Source organism: Phragmites australis, chromosome 13, assembly GCF_958298935.1.
Source record: "Phragmites australis chromosome 13, lpPhrAust1.1, whole genome shotgun sequence".
Lineage (NCBI taxonomy): Eukaryota > Viridiplantae > Streptophyta > Magnoliopsida > Poales > Poaceae > Phragmites > Phragmites australis.
The window spans coordinates 19810904-19827530 of NC_084933.1; the positions used below are offsets into that span (position 1 = coordinate 19810904).

Genomic DNA, 16627 nt, shown 5'->3' on the forward strand with positions numbered 1-16627 from the left:
TAATTACTATTTATGAATTACTTAATGATCTTACTATAACAAGAGAACTGGAACAATTCTGCTCTCTACTGTAGCAGTATTGCAGCGTGAATAAGTTGCAGCTACTGTTCACGAGTGACTTACCTCTTTGATCTGATTCTGCTTCACTAGTGTCTGGTCTGATGGTGTCACTTATTGCACTACTAGTCTTCTACTGGACTAGCAACCAGTGTTATTTAGACACCTATATCTAATTTTTTTTTATCAAATTAAACACTTCAAATCTATTTAATTTCAACACTTATATCAGATTTTAAATTATATTTCATATATCTAAATTTTTTTACGAATAAAATACTTAAATTCAAATCAAATTTCAACACCCATATTCATGTCAACTAACACTGGTAGCAATGTCTCTCTCTACTAGCACCAGTAGAGAAGGCAAGTAGAGAAGATAGGGATGGCCTCTCTCGCTGCAAATCCGACTACCAAGCAGAGCCAATCACGAGCTTCTGAAACTGAAGAGCTGCGGCTGATCAAAACGCCGAAATTCCACAAGAACCTGTCCAAATTTCGCAGGAACCGGGAGCATTCTTGGGATCCAAACAGGAGCGCAAAGAAAAAAAGATTCTTGCCACGGTCGAAACCGAAAAGGTGGGCATGCGGGCACTGACATTTCATTAGACGATTAGCGTGCGGGACTGCAGGTGCAGAATTCAACCATACAGAACGCCACCAGTGTTGTTATAGATAGCCTGATTGTACATAAGCATACAAATTACATGCAGCCAGTGACGGCACTTCAACAGCATTGAGAAACAGCATTAGTGGTTCTAGGATATAAAGTAGAAAGCTAGCAACTAATGAGTGTGCTCCCTCCATCGTTGCAAGATGGACTATAGCCACATACAAACACTACACAATATGCATGCAACTCATTTTCAAGGTTGTTCCCTGCATATTTGAGTGGCATCCCTACTCAATCCCTGATCTCGGTGCCAAAGATCCGATATCTCCTGCTACCCCAGGGATCCTTTTTGTCCAAACGGTAAGATTTCAAGCAACACCATATCCAAGGTGGGTTTCTGGTCAAGGGAGCACCTTCCTCACTGTCTTCTGGGATGCCCAGTAGCTTGTTCATCTTTCTGATTAATGCTTCCGATGTCAGAAAACCACCAAAGAACTTGGCCTGCCATGGATTTAGATAAAGACTGGATTACACCTAATTCAGCAAAAGTAAACAACTTTTAGGCATCCGTAACTTTTACCACAAGTTAAGATTTTTTTTGCTACTGATGAATGTGGACACCAGGGAAAATTTGTAGTTAAAGCCATAAAGCACGAGGGTGATGTAGTAACATATTACCCCATCATCCTTGTGGACATAAGCGTGAATTCTTGCTGTAGGATCCTCAAGAGTCAACCGAAGACAATAGTTACCGGTTGAAAGCAAAGAGAGGTCGCTAGCTCGACATGGATATGCTGCCACAACACGGACCAGGGATTTGAATTTGTGCGTCACCTAACACAAGAAAAAGAGGATGTATTGATGCTGGCTAGCTTTAGAGTCAGAACTCAGAACACTTCCAGATCTGTATAAATTACGGAAGCAAAATATATAGTGTCCTTATGAAATAGGGAGAGACAAATTACTAAAATCCAAATTAAAGTAAAGATGTTCCCATGATGAATGCAAAACAGTTATGTTCTTGGCACATCGGGTCACATCAGAGGAAATCTAATACGAAATGAAATTAATGACTAGTTAACAAAAAAGGAAACAAAATATTACCTGTTCATGAATTAAAGACTCCATTAACGTTGTGTAACCTGCTGTCTCATATTCTACATCTGACAGAATTCAGAACTAATTGTCATGTGACGAGCCTTTGTGGACAACAGATTGCAACAAAAATTCATTACAACTTCATGCAATGCATTCATCAATATAATTCATGTAAACAAGCACTTCAACATGAAATTTTTTTTTATCATGTGCTACATTCAGATCTCCATAGATATGCCACATGAAAAAATAGAGGTTTATTTTTCATGAATAACAACAACCTTCATGTGCACATAGAAAGGGGGATTGCAAAATAATACACTTATTCAGGTAACTATGAAGATTAAGGCCTGGGTAGCAAACTTAAATTTGCTGCTCTAATTAATTAAACGCTGAATTAGAAGCTAACTTCATGGTCTGAATCATGAAACAGAATATGCTTATCAGGGGACCAATTATAAAAAATATCAGGCTATGCTCTTTGCTCTATACCAGCAACATCAGAGGCCTCGGGGAGGCTTGCCATTGGCCGGCGATGAACTTGGTTGGCAATGCGACTGTCATACATCCTGGAGGTGTTAATGCACTTGGTAAAATTTACTTAAAGGACGTTCAAAAGACTTTCAAATTCATAAGAGAAAGAAGATTACTTCAGACGATCAACAACACTGCCATCTTCATGAGATAAAAGGCGAAGTCTACTAGAAGGTTGCAAAACGCCTTTCCATATGCCGAACTCTTGCTTGCAAGTAATGTTGCAGAACCTGGCCCAATAAATATTCTTTTGCAAGTGAAACACTTCCTTGAGAAACCTGTTTGCAAAAACCCTCAGCACAGTTCCAACACATGGCATTTTGCATAAAACCTCCCTGGGTAGAGGCGCTTCTTCAAGATGTAAAGGGGACGATTCAACTACCTTAGCGTCCAAACTACATGTTCACCAAGCAAAATAATAGAGAGCCATACAGAATAAGTTAGTTAAGAAAGAATAGTGGCATCAGCAATTCAGCAGATGCTTTTATAAGAAGACAAGTCTTAGTTGCTTTTCGTTAACTACCATCAAGTTCATGTCATCATTTCAAAACAACCTAATAAAATATTAAAAGCCCTAACAATATGTCAAAAGCACTAGAGCACCATCTTAGATTGCATAACTGGTTTTGTTAGCTATAGGTGAAATTAAAAAATATTAAACAATGTCAAACCTACATTGCCTGAAACTCAGTTGCAGGGGTATCAGTTCCATCCCAAACATAAAATATCCATTCACTGCTGGAAGTTTCACGGACATGAAGAACCTACAAGAAGGCACAGAGAATTTGTGAGAGCTCCTCTGCCAAAATAAGTCTCGAGTTCAATGTGATTGAGTGAAGAACCAACCTTGCATACTAGATCAAAAGTAGAATCAGATTTTATACTCCTTAACTGTAATTCAAGATCTTTTAGACCTATGGTGCAAAATAGTTAGATAGCAACAGATGTTGCAAAAAGATGATAAAGCACATATTCATACATGAAGATATAAATATTTCATGAATCTCTGCACAGAGACAGACACAGAATTCATGCTAGAATATAAGGTATATATCTTAAAGTTGCTGAATAGCATATATTCATCACATAATGGGATAGCAGGTACTTAAAAGTAACATGAGTTCACATCAAGAAGGTGACAAATTAACAAAAAATAAATAAAAAATAGACAACGAAATTTCAAACTGTTTTTGTGTTTGGTTGAAACACAGGCAGAGATAGCCTTTACCTAAGAGCTAAGGTAAAGGACAATATGCAATTCCTGTTGTATTCATAATTTATCAAAATGATGCTACCCCTTTGGGAAAGAAGAGTTCATAAATAGAATGGCTATTGTATACTAATAGGCCCCAAATAAATTCATGCACATCACACGAATTGGTGGGACAAAGAAATTGAAAACAGTATCAACCTTTCAGCCCCTCAAGAATTAGAACACATTCGCCTCCAAGATATTTCATAGACGCAATAATTTGGAGCGGAATGAGCATGACTGAGGCGTCACACAAAGTATTATGCAGATGATTTGACCAAAGAAATGAGCAACAGTACATTACCAATGAGGACTTAGGAGTCACCTGGAGGATGAGACACGAGCCACATTCTCATCTGGGTTAAAAATTCATTATCATGCTTGCTCCCATGATATTTCATAGAAGTCTGATATGGGCTGCACTCTGTAGATACTTTCCCTTCAAATAGTGCAAATGAAGAAAACTTTTTGTTAAATGTAACAAAGAATTCTCCATGCATTGTTATCTGCAGATAAAAGCACACATGATCTAGTTGCTCCCAAAAATGTAGTTACAAATTCAGAAAGATGAGAGAAGAAAAAAATTGCTTAGACAATCACACATAGAAACCATGTGTGGAACGTTATAGCTCTTACAAATACATGGAAATGTGCATATTTACATAAAGTTTTCTGCTATACCACAACATTATGGAGACTGATCACGTCTCCGCTTGACCTAACACAAGGCAGTAGCGCAGTGTTGTCAGCAAAAAAAGTTACAGAGATCCCAGCTGCACGTGATTGATCCACAATCCTCAATGTAAGGGTGAAATCTGCAAAAAATTATAGCCATGTCCCAAGTGTTCCAGCACTGATTTGAGGAATAAAAGTAAAGAGAGATAAACATGATTATCGTAGAAATTAACCAGCAAAAATGGCCCACCAGACTGGAACAAAGTATAACAATTTATTCAAATAGGTACGGCAGAGCATTATCCTGCCATCATTGTGAGAAACATGAATGAGCATGACAGAATGAACAGAAGATCACTCTCACTGCATGATGATTTCATGCAAAAAGTTACCAAAGAGGATATTTAGGGATGAGGGAGATGCTAAAGCATGGGTCTTTTTTTCTCAGGAAGCAAGCAGCATTTTGAGTAGTGAGCTGATCATAACCACGATTCTACAAATCATTCCGAATGTACTTACTCCTCTACTTTCACAGAAAATAAAAAAATATCCCCACACAACTTGCTGTTTCCGCAGCATTTGCAATCCAGAGCAAGCCCTAGGGGAACACTTTGTGAATCAGACTGAAGAACTGAAGAAGGAAGCATAACTAACAGGTTGCCACATCAAGCGGTTCAGAATGTGATGACTTCTACAACAGCCTATCAGAGCCCCCCCCCCCCCACACACACACACACACCCACACCCACATTCCACCGCCGCCCTGCACTGCAATCTTCACCAGCACAGCAGAGCTGCGTTCTGAAGAACTAGCTACCTAATCCAGGCACACGAAGCAACCGGAAGAACAACACACTGACACAGCCCCCGACCTAGTCCCAGAGTCCCCAAAACTGTGCAAAGCCGCGCGGCGCCCAAAACCCTAAATCCTAGGAGGAGGAGGTCGGCAGGTGGGGGAGGAAGTGTAGGAGGTGGAAGGCAGGCTCACCGGTGCCGCGGCTGCGGACGGCGGCGCCGATCTCGGCGACGGTGGCGAAGAGGCAGACCCGGGCGCCGGGGGCCTTGAGGGCATCGGCGATAGGCAGGTACACGTACTGTGCCTCCCCGGCCGCCGCCGATGGGGCAGCGTCGCCCTCCCGCGGCCGCTTCCGCTCCCTTGCTCCTGCCTCTTCCATGCTCCCGCACTGTGAATGACCGAGTGTACCGTTCGTTCCCAGGTGATTAGGTAGTCTGCAACGTTTGACGTTCCCCTTCGATGAATAATGCACAAAACTAAACACCTTTTCTTGCTTGAAAAAATAAGGGGGAAAGGGGAAATTTAACAAACTTTTATAATGAAACTAGCGAACTCTTTTTACCCTAAAAATTTAAGAAATTCTCAAGCTTGTGTAGTAGGTCTCATGTAGTACTAGAAACATAAACTTCACGTATGTCTATACCCAAGCAGGAAATATAACTCCATATCTACCTGTGTATATATGTTTAATCTTGTATGTCTTATTTCTCTCACCTGATATTTATTTATTCGTTAATTCTCTAATTCTCTTGTATTTTCTATGATTTTTTACCTATTTCTCTAACACGGATTCATAACGCAAATAAACGGTCATGATAAGTTATACGTGCACGTCCACATATGAAAATTTCCCTTACCAATCAAGCAAGCAACACTTCCATTTTGCAATCACCACTTAAATGAGATACTAAGATAAAGTAGCAACCGCTACAATTTTACATTGTATAAAGAGAGTAATTGTTTGTCGAGCAATTGTAATACCCCGGGACCACCACAAGCCTGCCGAATCTTAAAATTAAAAAAAAAATTAGTAGTACCTCCCCTAAAATTATATGTGTAACTGACCAATCACCATAGAAAGATAAATATATGTCACACTAACAGTATAATCATCCTAGCAAACGAGAAACATGCACCGATCATACATCTAAACCATCACGGGTCAAAACATATATGACACGACTAAGAGTCATCAACTGATAACCTAGCAAGTTTAATCAAATGATAAATGTGAAAGTGCAAACGACGTACAGCTAACCATTTTGCATGCTCGCCATCACCTCACAGTGTACCTAGAAAGATAGTAAGGGTGATGTTTGAAATCTTAGCAAGTAAATTACTTTAACAAGCTATTTAATTACAGCTAATTAAACACAACTTTTAATAAAATTGATGGACTTCTTTTCAATTTTTTCATGTAATTCACATTGAAGTATCTTAGAATGAGTATATAAGTATATTCATAGTGATAAAAGAGTATATCCAATTTATTTATGCTTATCGGAACAATTCTTCTATAGAAGGGTGGTGTGCTAAAGAATAGAGAATAGTTGACCAGATAGTCCGGTGCTTGGTTTGTGCACATCGGAGAAAGTGCGCTGGAGTATTTTCTAACGTAGAGGAGAAGATGAAGATCTGACCGGATAGTCTTGTACTTGAAATGTTCACATTGGATTGTAGCACCGGATTATTTCTTGCAAAGGCGACTGCAAGCGTTGCAGAATGGAGAACAAACAATTAGAAGATCTGGTGCTCTGAAGATCATCTTACCTAAGCTTTATTTACAGAGAGGGTTGAAGTGTCGCGGTCTGGCTCAAGACAACTCATTAGATAGTCCGATGATGGAATTCAAGTTACACCGGAGTATTCGGTGTCCACGATGATTTTGAGTGGGATCCAATGATTAGTTTCTGATGGTGTACATACCAAATTATCTGGTGATTATACTACTGTTGTCACTGAACTATCTGATGTTAATAGGTTCTGTGAGCCGTTGGGTTAACAACTAGTTTGGGGGTTTGAGGCTATAAATACCTATCACTGGTCATTTGAAGGTGTGACTGTTCAAAGAAATCCACATACACTTGAGAAGATATCTGAGCTATCAAATTGCGTAAAGTGATTATCAAAGGTGATTAAGCATAAGATTAGATAGTGTTGAGTGCTTATAGGCCTATAATGAGTTGTAGTTAGGTGTTGCAGCTTGAAGAAGAGATCAAAAAATGATCCTACCTTGTACCAAGTGGTATACCGATGTCTTAAAGTCTTGGTGACTCGTTAGCAACTTAAGTCGGAGTTGCTTAAGCTTATTGACCCTTCGATTTGGTATGGAGCAATAGCAAGACGCTTGTATGCGGACGCAGAGACCCTTACTTTTGTGACTCAAGCTCTGAAGTGATCACGACGGCAAACGATCGGAAGAGAGACTAGTGGTAAGATTTTGTCATGGTGGCTTTGTAACTCATCCGATTTGAGACCTTGCCTTGGTAGTTTGAAAGCCGTGACTGGGTGCTGATCGCGAGCATATCTTTGGTGGAGCTTCAACGTGAACTAGGGATGACATTCATGCCATCAATACCATATGATAAAAATTCTTTATGTTGAGCTTGCTTTCTCTACTACCCGCTTATGTATTTACATTCTTACTATCTATCTTTGTGCGTTTATTTTACTAGAGTAGTTTGTTAAAATTGATTATAAGTTACCAACCTTTTAAGCGATGGAATAAATACGTTAGATAAACTAAAAATCGAGATTATTTTATCTTGTAAATTTTTTTGAGCTTTTAGTCTCTAAATGTCTAATTCACCTTCTCTTATAATATCACTAATCTTATAGGCTTGAAAACGAAACTTTAGATAGTAAAATAAAATCGTCTCGACGAGCTCTAAACATCTACGGTTCCGATTTTCCATCTAAGCGACAGATCAAAAGACAAACTTTACCCTCACGTGGGACCCGTGATCAACAACTGAATTTCCGAAAATTTCCCGAGTATTACAACAACGACACGGGGGTTTGAACTCAATCACACGCACCAAGCCGTAGAGGCTACGGATCGGGCCACAAGAAACTAGCCAGAATCATGCGAGAGCGAGCTTGCCGCGGGGCAGGGAGGCGCTGCGCCGGATGTCTGGCAAGGGGATGTTGTTCCGCTCGGCGTACGGCGGCTTGCTCCAGTTCCGACGTTGCCTCCCTTCGGTCAGAGGCTCCATCTCCCGGACAGAGGCCCTGGCATTGTGAGAAAAACAAACTCTGTGAGTAAGCTCACCTATGGATTGGCATTTGGCAATAGCACAGGGGAGGAGATGCAGCTATCAGGAAAGAGAAATAGCTGATGAGCCGTACCTAAGATCAACGTTCTGGGACTGTCTTGTCGCATGCGTCGGTAACTTCTTCGCCTTCCGGTTGAAGTGGAAGGTGGGCTCATCGCTTGCGAACTCGTTTTCGATTTCGGATGAGTCCCTGGTGTTCTTGGTCTCTGACCTAACTTTGGTACCCGAGTGTCTGTTTGCCGTTTGCTTCGGCGTACTGTCGGACCTGTTCTTTGTCATGCTTTGCCGGACAGACGGAATTTTGCTTCTGTTCTCCTCCGAGTCCCGGAATTTCCGTAGACTTTGAGCTGTCAGAACGGATGAAGGTGTGTTCCTCGAGCTGCTGTGCAGTGCTTTTGCAGGCACTTCAACCTTTGATATAGGAGTACAATCGATGCTTCCCGTGTTCTCCACACTTTTAGCAATGCTGACTCTTTCAGCAGACAGTGAACTTCTCACCGGAGGAGATGGAGTCTTAAACTTCCACGCGCTCAGGTATATTTCCCTGCTGAGGACAGGTGACTTCTCGTCCAGCTCTCTCATTGACAACGGAGAGCGGAACCTTCTCTGTTTTCCAGATGATGAGCTTCTTATCTGCCAATGGAGAAAATAATATCTTTAGGATGCTTACATGAGAAATAAGTAAAATACATTTTAAAGATATGAACAATGTGCTGCGACTTGAAAGAACTTGTTCCAATAGAATACTATAGTGCAAAAACAAAGTTAAGAATTTTCAGGAATGTCCGAAACAAGGTACCTCACTTCCACAAGTGTCTACACTGGATTCCTGACCAGTTTCAGGTTTCAAGGACAAGTTGCTGGTTAAAGGTGATCGTGTTCTGGCATTTCTGATCTCAGATGCCGCACGGTTAGCAAGATCTTTAAACTGTGTTGCTTCACGTTCCTTATCGTCTAATGCCAATTTCAGCTTAGCAATCTGACAAAGACAATTCACATATTATGAGTTGTGAAATCAAAGTTCTTATATATGGTAATAATTCTAATAATACAGCATCTTACCTCATTCTTTAGGTCTTTGACCTGACCTGCTTCCTTGTTAACACGAGCTGCACCAAGTTCTATTGTGGCTACACGCTCAGCGAATTTCAGGGTGCTCATTGTTTCATTAAAGGCGTCTGTTTCAGGGTTCACATGCACAAACATCAATGTCTTTGCCTGACCACCTGTATTACACCGGGAAAACAAATGGTTAGCAAATTATGCATTTTTGAGAATAACGGATTCAAGAGTATAATGGCTTCTAGTACCTAAGGCATCCTGCAGTACTTGTGTCAGTTTGCTATTTCTGTATGGAACATGGGAACTCTTTTGGGCAAGTGCAGCTATAACATCACCAAGTGCGGATAGTGATTTGTTTATGTGCTTGGCTTCAGTTAGTCTTTCTCCAGTGGCTTCAGACTTGTCTACCCTCTCGCTGCCCGCGAGATCCACCAGATGAAGGCACCCTCTTAGAGTTGAGCCAGAAATTACCTCCTTTCCTTGTACATGAACTGTCAACACACTAAAAAAGAGCAACACAATTACCACCAGCTATACAAGTATATCATTCAGATATATCAAGATGGATTATTCTTAGAAAGGATAGTTATAAAGGGACTATACTGATGATACAACCTTATTCTGCAAAGTACATTGCATGAGTACCTGTGCGAGCGGCTACTTCGTTCATTAAGAGCAGTTGATCCAACAGCTCGATTTCTCTGACCAACTTTCATCAGATCCAAAACATCTTGTGCACACTTCACGGGCACTATATTTGCATCTGGGATGTTGAGTCCATTTACATGAGAGTTGTTACGTATCTCTAATGTGTTACATGGTTAAGAAAATACAGAAGAAAACGCATGAAAAACAAATCATTGACACTAAAGCAAAAAAGAAAGTGACGACAATTAATGTATTACATTTGTGCCAAATAGAGAGAAATTTTCAACACGAAATACATACCAGTTGCTATTTTAATTGGAATAACTTCATTAAAATTATTATCTTTATTCAAAACAAATATAACTAATCTTTCATAAAAGGATATCTTCTGTTTGCACCGTCAGTCATTAATAAATCCCTCACTTGTTCATTGTATATTTCAATCATCTGAACTTTCACATCATATGTGACGGAATCTGCTCTGGTTTGAGAAATTTCAAACAGGTCATTCAGCGATCGATAGTTCACACCCCAGGTTTCCTCTGCTGTTACATCTGGACCGCTCTGAGTAGCACATAAGAAAATGAAACATCATAAAGAAAGGAACAAACTTGAAGGTGCAATAAAATTAAACAACTTCCAGTAAGATATTGTTGTTAGGTCTCTATCGAATGATAAAATTGTTTCCACGCAGAAGTCATTGTTTAAAGTAAGTTACTTGTGAAGAACTACCATTGTGTAAGTTTTTCCAGACCCCGTTTGACCATATGCAAATATGCAAACATTGTAGCCATCCATCACTGATCTAATCAATGGTTGGGTATCAGCAAAAACTTCAGCTGTTACAAATAAATAAACTGAAGGTCAGAAACATTAGGCAGATTGAGAATAGGCATACAACTTATATTTCCTACAAGTAAAGAAGAAATGAAAACTGAGAAAGATTTATCCTACATTGTGAAGCATTAGGGCCAAATATTTTGTTGAACGCAAATATCTTCGGTCCATCCTTCCCTTTCTTTTGAGGATTCGCGATCATGATTTCTCCGTTTTCCCCAATATGATCAACAGTAGACCTTTGGTCAGATTGCATCTTCGGGAAAGGTTTCACTCTGCAGTACACTCTAATGCTACCTGAGAAACATTTTTGTAATAATTAGTAACGCAATATCTTCGGTACTAATAAAATGAAATTAATAAATTGAATGCGCAAATTACCTTTAAGATCTTGTACTTGATTGTACAGCTTGCGATTTTCTTCAAGCAACTTGTGGTAGGCGTTATGGTTCTGAGCCTCAAAGTAGCTTTCTACATTTTTAAGATATTGTTCAGAGGTTGAGGAACTCAAGGTTAGATAAAATTCCAAATCCAGTACTGACCTAGCCTCCTCAAGTCTTCTTCCCAGTCAGCGCGGGTAGACTCAACTTGAAGCTTCATCTCATTGAATGACATCTTTAACTTCTGGATATTTCAAAAATCAATAGACTAACAATAATCAGTAAAGTACAGCAACGTACATAATACCAATGGGTTTTACTATTACTGTAGCCGCATAGCTTCAAGTAATTTTGTTGTTAGGAAAGGGATCGTTTTTTCGAAAACTTAGGTTTGGACGTCATTTTCATCAGAGAAGTAGAAAGGTGGTCCTGACAAGTAAACATGCATTTGCTATAAATAAGCTTATTATGAAGCATTGCAGCCAGACAGTAGATGAGATTTTGCTTATGCTACAAAGAAATAATAATTGTTCTGATTCTGCGTTGGACATATTGCCACAACTAACTTCGACACGTTCTTTACCTCCAGCTCTTCTTCTTGGCTTTCAAGTACTCCCCCATCATCCAAGTGTTCGCGGTTGCCACTCGGTAATCGCAATGAAGAGAATAAGCACTCACTGTTATCCTTCAGACATTTTGAAATTGCTTCAATCAAATCCAATTTAGATAGAGTTCCACTGTCATCCTTCATCATCTTCCTTAGAAGTGACCTGACCTGTTAGAGATGCAATGCCTAAAAGTAAGTAATCAACTATTATTTGTGGATGTTTTTAGTTTTTACGCCTGCCACTAGCAGGACTATTTTTAAAATTTTGCAAATATTTTTTTTCAAGAAAATATATGAAATGCTACCTATTAGGTATCGTACATAGGTTACAGCATCATAACAAAGAATTGCGAGGAACAGAAATCTGATATTCTACTTTTAATTGACAGTACAGTACCTGATTTCGATGAGAAGCGAGCAGAATGGTAAATTCTTTACAAGCTTGCTCGAGTACTGTTTCAATGACCTGCAATGTTCACCACCATATGAAAAATCAGCTCAAACCTCGAAGGTCATTGTTAAGGTAATCATTCGTCCGAAGGATAGCTGGACGACGAAGAGAACTTATATTATAGATTGGGTAGACTTAGAATATTGTGGGAGTAGATTAATTCTTTTTGCTTGATTATAAAAGGTGACAGTTATGTGCCTAATAGGCCTATAAAGATAGCATTTAAATCCAACTCTAACTTATCTCTAATTCTTATCTGATTTAAATTAACAAATCTCTAATTAATTCTGATTCAAACTAACAAACCAAATAGATATATACTAATTTAAAGTCCCGCTGCTGCTGTGGTTACTGTTCACGCACGCGAACAGTAACCATGCGCGCTTGAACAGTACCCGCACATAACAGTCATTGTAGTCAAGGTTAGGCATTATTGGGTGTTACTGAGGGCATCAGTCAACAAGTACTAAGAGGGACAACAAATAGATAACAATAAGCAGAACTCACCTACCATATCATCGAGAGGTAAATCTTCAGGTTCACCCCATTCCAGAAGGAATGCCCGCACAACTCGAAGAACGAAGTGCTGGAAAAGGGAATGCTGAGCTTCTGCAACTCTGGATTCCTCAAGGGAGACCTCGGAGAGAAGATGCACAAATTCCAGCATTTGTTGGTCCGAGCCTCCACCCCTGGATGAATGTGAAGCCGGCCTTTTGCTTGAGGGTGCAATCTTAACGATGCCACCATACCGCCATATACCGATCCCACCTGAGAGCTTCCACTCGTGGTATCCCTTGAGGCAAAGTATGCAGTCGACAACTTTCATTGATGAACCACCCTGTCAAGTGTTGCAGGTAGAATTCAGATGAGACCAAGTTTAACATAGTGAACTAAATCAAGAGATAGCATTCAACATCTACTTTGAGCTAGAAAACTATAAGATGGGGCTTTCTTCATTGAAAATTTGATCTATGGATGCACTCTCTCATAAAATACTGTTGAAATTAACTCTGTTTTTTGGGTTCTAGTTAAAAAGGAGGACAAAAAATAAAGAGTAAATTTTAAAAACTTACAACTATTTTAACACATGTTTAAAAAACTACAAATTTCTCACCGTGAGTCCACCTGTCATCCTTGAAATAGTTGTCGGTTTTTGAAATTTACTCAAAAATAAAAGATCTATCGTTTTCGTTTTTCAATGAAAAACAGTCACCTATTTTCTTGCAAAGGGACAAACAATAATTCAGTGAATCTCCAATGCCTTACAATTAAGCAAATCAAACTGTGCATAATAATATAAGAATCATCCTGAAATATATAAAGCAATAATGGGATCAATGCGGCTCGACTCTGTACCTTCTCTATGTTAGAAGTTTCAAACGTCAATAGGTTCATCGCGCTAACTGCAACAAGGAAGTTTCTCATGTTCTCGAAGTATTGAATCGCAGACTGTGCCGGCCCATCGAAAGTTTGCACCGTGACGACGGGATTCTCCACCACCTATCGACACAGCACAACTAGAAGCATTAGTATGCCGCAGTGATATTCCAGGCAATGAAAAGTTTTTGGCCGTTTCTTCCCCAATTTGATCGGCTTTGTTAGGGATCATGGGCGCACCTTGGGGACTGCGCCAGGATTGACGCGGTTGAGGACGTTGCAGAGGACAAGGCCGTTGCGCAGCGCCGCGCAGAACTCCTCCTCAGACGGCCTCTCCGGCAGGGACTCTACCGCCACCGGCTCCATCTGCCGCAGCCATCGCGCCGCCTCGCACCTCCGCGCAGCTGTGGTGGCCGCATCGGAAACAGATCAGGTATTTAGCATTCGAAACAGAGTAGGACTAGCCGAACGACACAATTTTTCGTCTCGCGGTTGGTGCAGGTGAACAAGGTCTTCCTAATACAAATTTATTTCTGAATTCAGAATGAAAAGGGGAACTGAAACTCGAAATGCTAAACCCAAACTCAACCACTCCCGATCACACCAACGATAATTACACTAATTACACTATTTGGCACGGTTCTAGCTCTAGCTTCAGCTTGACATCATGTGTTTGAAACTTAAGATAAAGTAGTTTAAATTTTTATTTTTAAATAAAAATAAAAATAAAATAGTTCATCCAAACACTATTGTTGTACCTATAGCTTTAACTCTATAAATTTCGAGAGCTAGAAATATCCAACTCTAATGCCAAACAAACTCAAAGTTTTGGCATCTTGTTTGGAGCTGGAGCTGGAGCTCCACGAATTTCTCAAGCCCTAATGTCGCGTACACTAAATGCATATGCAGCAGGTTAGTAATAACAGAGCAGGAGTAGCAGAATGGCACGAAGTTTCGCATCGCAATTCGCGCAGGTGAACAAGATGTTTCTGATACAGATTCATTTTTGAATTTCGAATGGGAAACGGAACAGAAGGTTGAAATGTGAAATCCAAGCTTAGCCACTTCCCATCGCATCAACGAGAATTAATGTGGCGTACACAGTACAGTAAATGAAATGCATCGTATTAACTTAGACCAACCGCCATCTGCATGCATGTCTTGCCAATTTTCAGGAGGCGGCAGTGTGTTAATCAAAGACTCGTACAATTAATGGAGCTTACTAATTGCTCCTAATCCACTTACTAGCCGCAGCCGTGCGAATGCCGCGACTGAGCTAGCTAGCACTGACAAGTGACGACGAGAGTGGCCGAGCGAGCGGCGGCGGCGACGCCGCCACCGCCGCGGCCACAGCTCAACTCGGCACCATACAAACACCAACGGAGCGAATGCAGATCACCCAAACCACACGCGCGTAGAGATGCAAATGACCAAATGCGAATCAGACATCATCACCCCACTTTCACAGGACCGAACGCTTGCGGCGCTGTACTCACCGGCTTCCTCGGCCTTGCGCAACGCCATCCCCTCGTCGTGGATCTTCCCGTCCCCCGTCACCTTCGTCATGATGACCGGCGCGAGGTCGATCTACTCCGCCCGATCTATCTGGCCTCGCCCACTCCTCGCGGATCGCCCAGCTCGGCTCCGCTCCGCTCCGCCGCCTCCGCACTGTGCAACGGCAGCGACGACCGGTCCACAGAGCCAGGAGTGTTTGAAAAGCTCCGACCCCGAGGCAGAGGGACGTGGGGCGGCTCTTCTTTAACGGAAACTCCCCGGGGGCGCTTCGAAATATTTTGAACTCTTAGGGAGCTACCTGTCATGCTAGGCTGTTTAGCTGGGGGAATTTGCCCACTTACCACTAATTTAATTGTGTTTGGATAAAATGTCACTCATTTTTCATTGACATATGGGACGACCATTGTTGATGATATGTGGGCTAAAATAGCAAAGCTTCCAAACGTAACTAACTTAGCGGCATACAAGCAATTTTCCTATTTACAACGCTGAAAGATAGGCGTGTCTGCTGCGGAGTGCTGAGCAGGACGCAAGTCACGCAACACCGGTGACTGGCAGGAGCGCTACGCGTGGGAGGAGAGAACTTACCATAATTTTTGTTTTTTCTCATTGTATAGATTTTTTTTCTGAAATTTTTTAAAGAGTTAGATCGTAATATCCTATGCATCACCAATTTTTTAAAGAAATTTCATAACTATTTCTAAAGTATTTTGAATTTTGAGGTCAATGGAATGCAATATTTTTTATTTATAAATCTATAATGGGAGGAGAAGCCTGGCGCTGGCTCGCCTGCTCGGCGCCATCGGGATTCGGTGGCCGGGGGTGGTTGGGGTCGGGCACGTGCGGGCCGCAGTCGGGTGGTGGCGTATTTATTTTCCGGAGCCCGACTTCACGAGAGATTCAAACGCTCGAGTGCTCGAGGAGCGCACTGCGTTTTTGTTCCTCGCTGGAGCGAGTATCGGATCCTCTTTGGTTCTGTCTGGTTTCAGGAGGGGATTCAAACGGTCGATTTGGTGAGATCCGGCATGTCGCAGAGCTGTGGCAGAGGGCTTTCGTTTTTAATGATTGCGATGGATGGATGACGCTGCTTGCGCAGCGCAGCGCAGGAGCATGCGGTTAGTCACAAGGGCGTGGGGTATAGGGTGAGTTTTGCAGTTTTTGTTCTGCTTGACGGGGGTGGAACCGGGAAAGGTGAATTCCGTGGTCCAGATTCAAGGCCTCGCTTAGCTTCTTTCGAATGTCAAGAACAAAAAAAATAAGAGATTTTAGATCCTGTTTAGCATCATTCGGACTATTAAACTCATATTAGATTTAGTGTTTGTAGATAAATATAAAGTGATTTAAATATATATTTTTAATCTAGAAAGCAAATAACATGACTCATTCAAACACCCCTAATGTACACTTAACTGCAGCTCTGAAGCTACGAATATTTTGCTTTAAGAATTCT

The 16627-nt window shown here is 41.0% G+C and overlaps 2 protein-coding genes across 5 annotated transcripts; both read right to left on the bottom strand.

Annotated features, from left to right (window-relative positions):
• Positions 1 to 705: 705 nt before the first annotated feature.
• Positions 706 to 5472, bottom strand: LOC133888926 (protection of telomeres protein 1b-like). 4 transcript variants are annotated; one of them, XM_062329324.1, is made up of 10 exons: positions 5218 to 5472; positions 4236 to 4369; positions 3880 to 4060; positions 3149 to 3216; positions 2978 to 3066; positions 2419 to 2580; positions 2261 to 2337; positions 1775 to 1833; positions 1349 to 1504; positions 706 to 1171 (listed from the first exon to the last, which is right to left on the bottom strand). In XM_062329324.1, the coding sequence occupies exons 1-10, from the start codon at positions 5402 to 5404 to the stop codon at positions 962 to 964; spliced, it is 1323 nt and encodes a 440-aa protein (XP_062185308.1). In that variant the 5' UTR covers positions 5405 to 5472; the 3' UTR covers positions 706 to 961. The 4 variants fall into 4 exon arrangements, with proteins under 4 accessions (XP_062185308.1, XP_062185307.1, XP_062185306.1 ...); XM_062329323.1 differs by having other exon boundaries at positions 2261 to 2325; positions 2419 to 2697; XM_062329322.1 differs by having other exon boundaries at positions 2419 to 2697.
• A 2460-nt stretch (positions 5473 to 7932) lies between these two features.
• Positions 7933 to 15378, bottom strand: LOC133889671 (kinesin-like protein KIN-14F). The gene is made up of 17 exons (XM_062330124.1): positions 15159 to 15378; positions 13903 to 14066; positions 13642 to 13785; positions 12797 to 13123; positions 12232 to 12300; positions 11811 to 12002; positions 11390 to 11471; positions 11229 to 11318; positions 10965 to 11144; positions 10743 to 10849; positions 10394 to 10574; positions 10008 to 10170; positions 9611 to 9864; positions 9363 to 9526; positions 9100 to 9279; positions 8374 to 8933; positions 7933 to 8256 (listed from the first exon to the last, which is right to left on the bottom strand). Exons 1-17 carry the CDS (start codon positions 15226 to 15228, stop codon positions 8109 to 8111), a joined length of 3075 nt encoding a protein of 1024 aa, XP_062186108.1. The 5' UTR covers positions 15229 to 15378; the 3' UTR covers positions 7933 to 8108.
• Positions 15379 to 16627: the final 1249 nt, after the last annotated feature.

Bases quoted from the DNA above. Each gene is read 5' to 3' on its own strand.
- LOC133889671 (XM_062330124.1), bottom strand. From the start codon at position 15,228: ATGACGAAGGTGACGGGGGACGGGAAGATCCACGACGAGGGGATGGCG. The intron at 10,171-10,393 runs ATCCTTTTATGA...CATGTAACACAT, and splicing joins TGACGGTGCAAACAGAAGAT to TAGAGATACGTAACAACTCT. The intron at 8,934-9,099 runs GTACCTTGTTTC...CTCCATTGGCAG, and splicing joins TAGACACTTGTGGAAGTGAG to ATAAGAAGCTCATCATCTGG.
- LOC133888926 (XM_062329322.1), bottom strand. From the start codon at position 5,404: ATGGAAGAGGCAGGAGCAAGGGAGCGGAAGCGGCCGCGGGAGGGCGAC. The intron at 2,698-2,977 runs GTAGGTTTGACA...GTGAACATGTAG, and splicing joins GCAACTGAGTTTCAGGCAAT to TTTGGACGCTAAGGTAGTTG. The intron at 1,172-1,348 runs GTAATATGTTAC...AATCCATGGCAG, and splicing joins ATGTCCACAAGGATGATGGG to GCCAAGTTCTTTGGTGGTTT.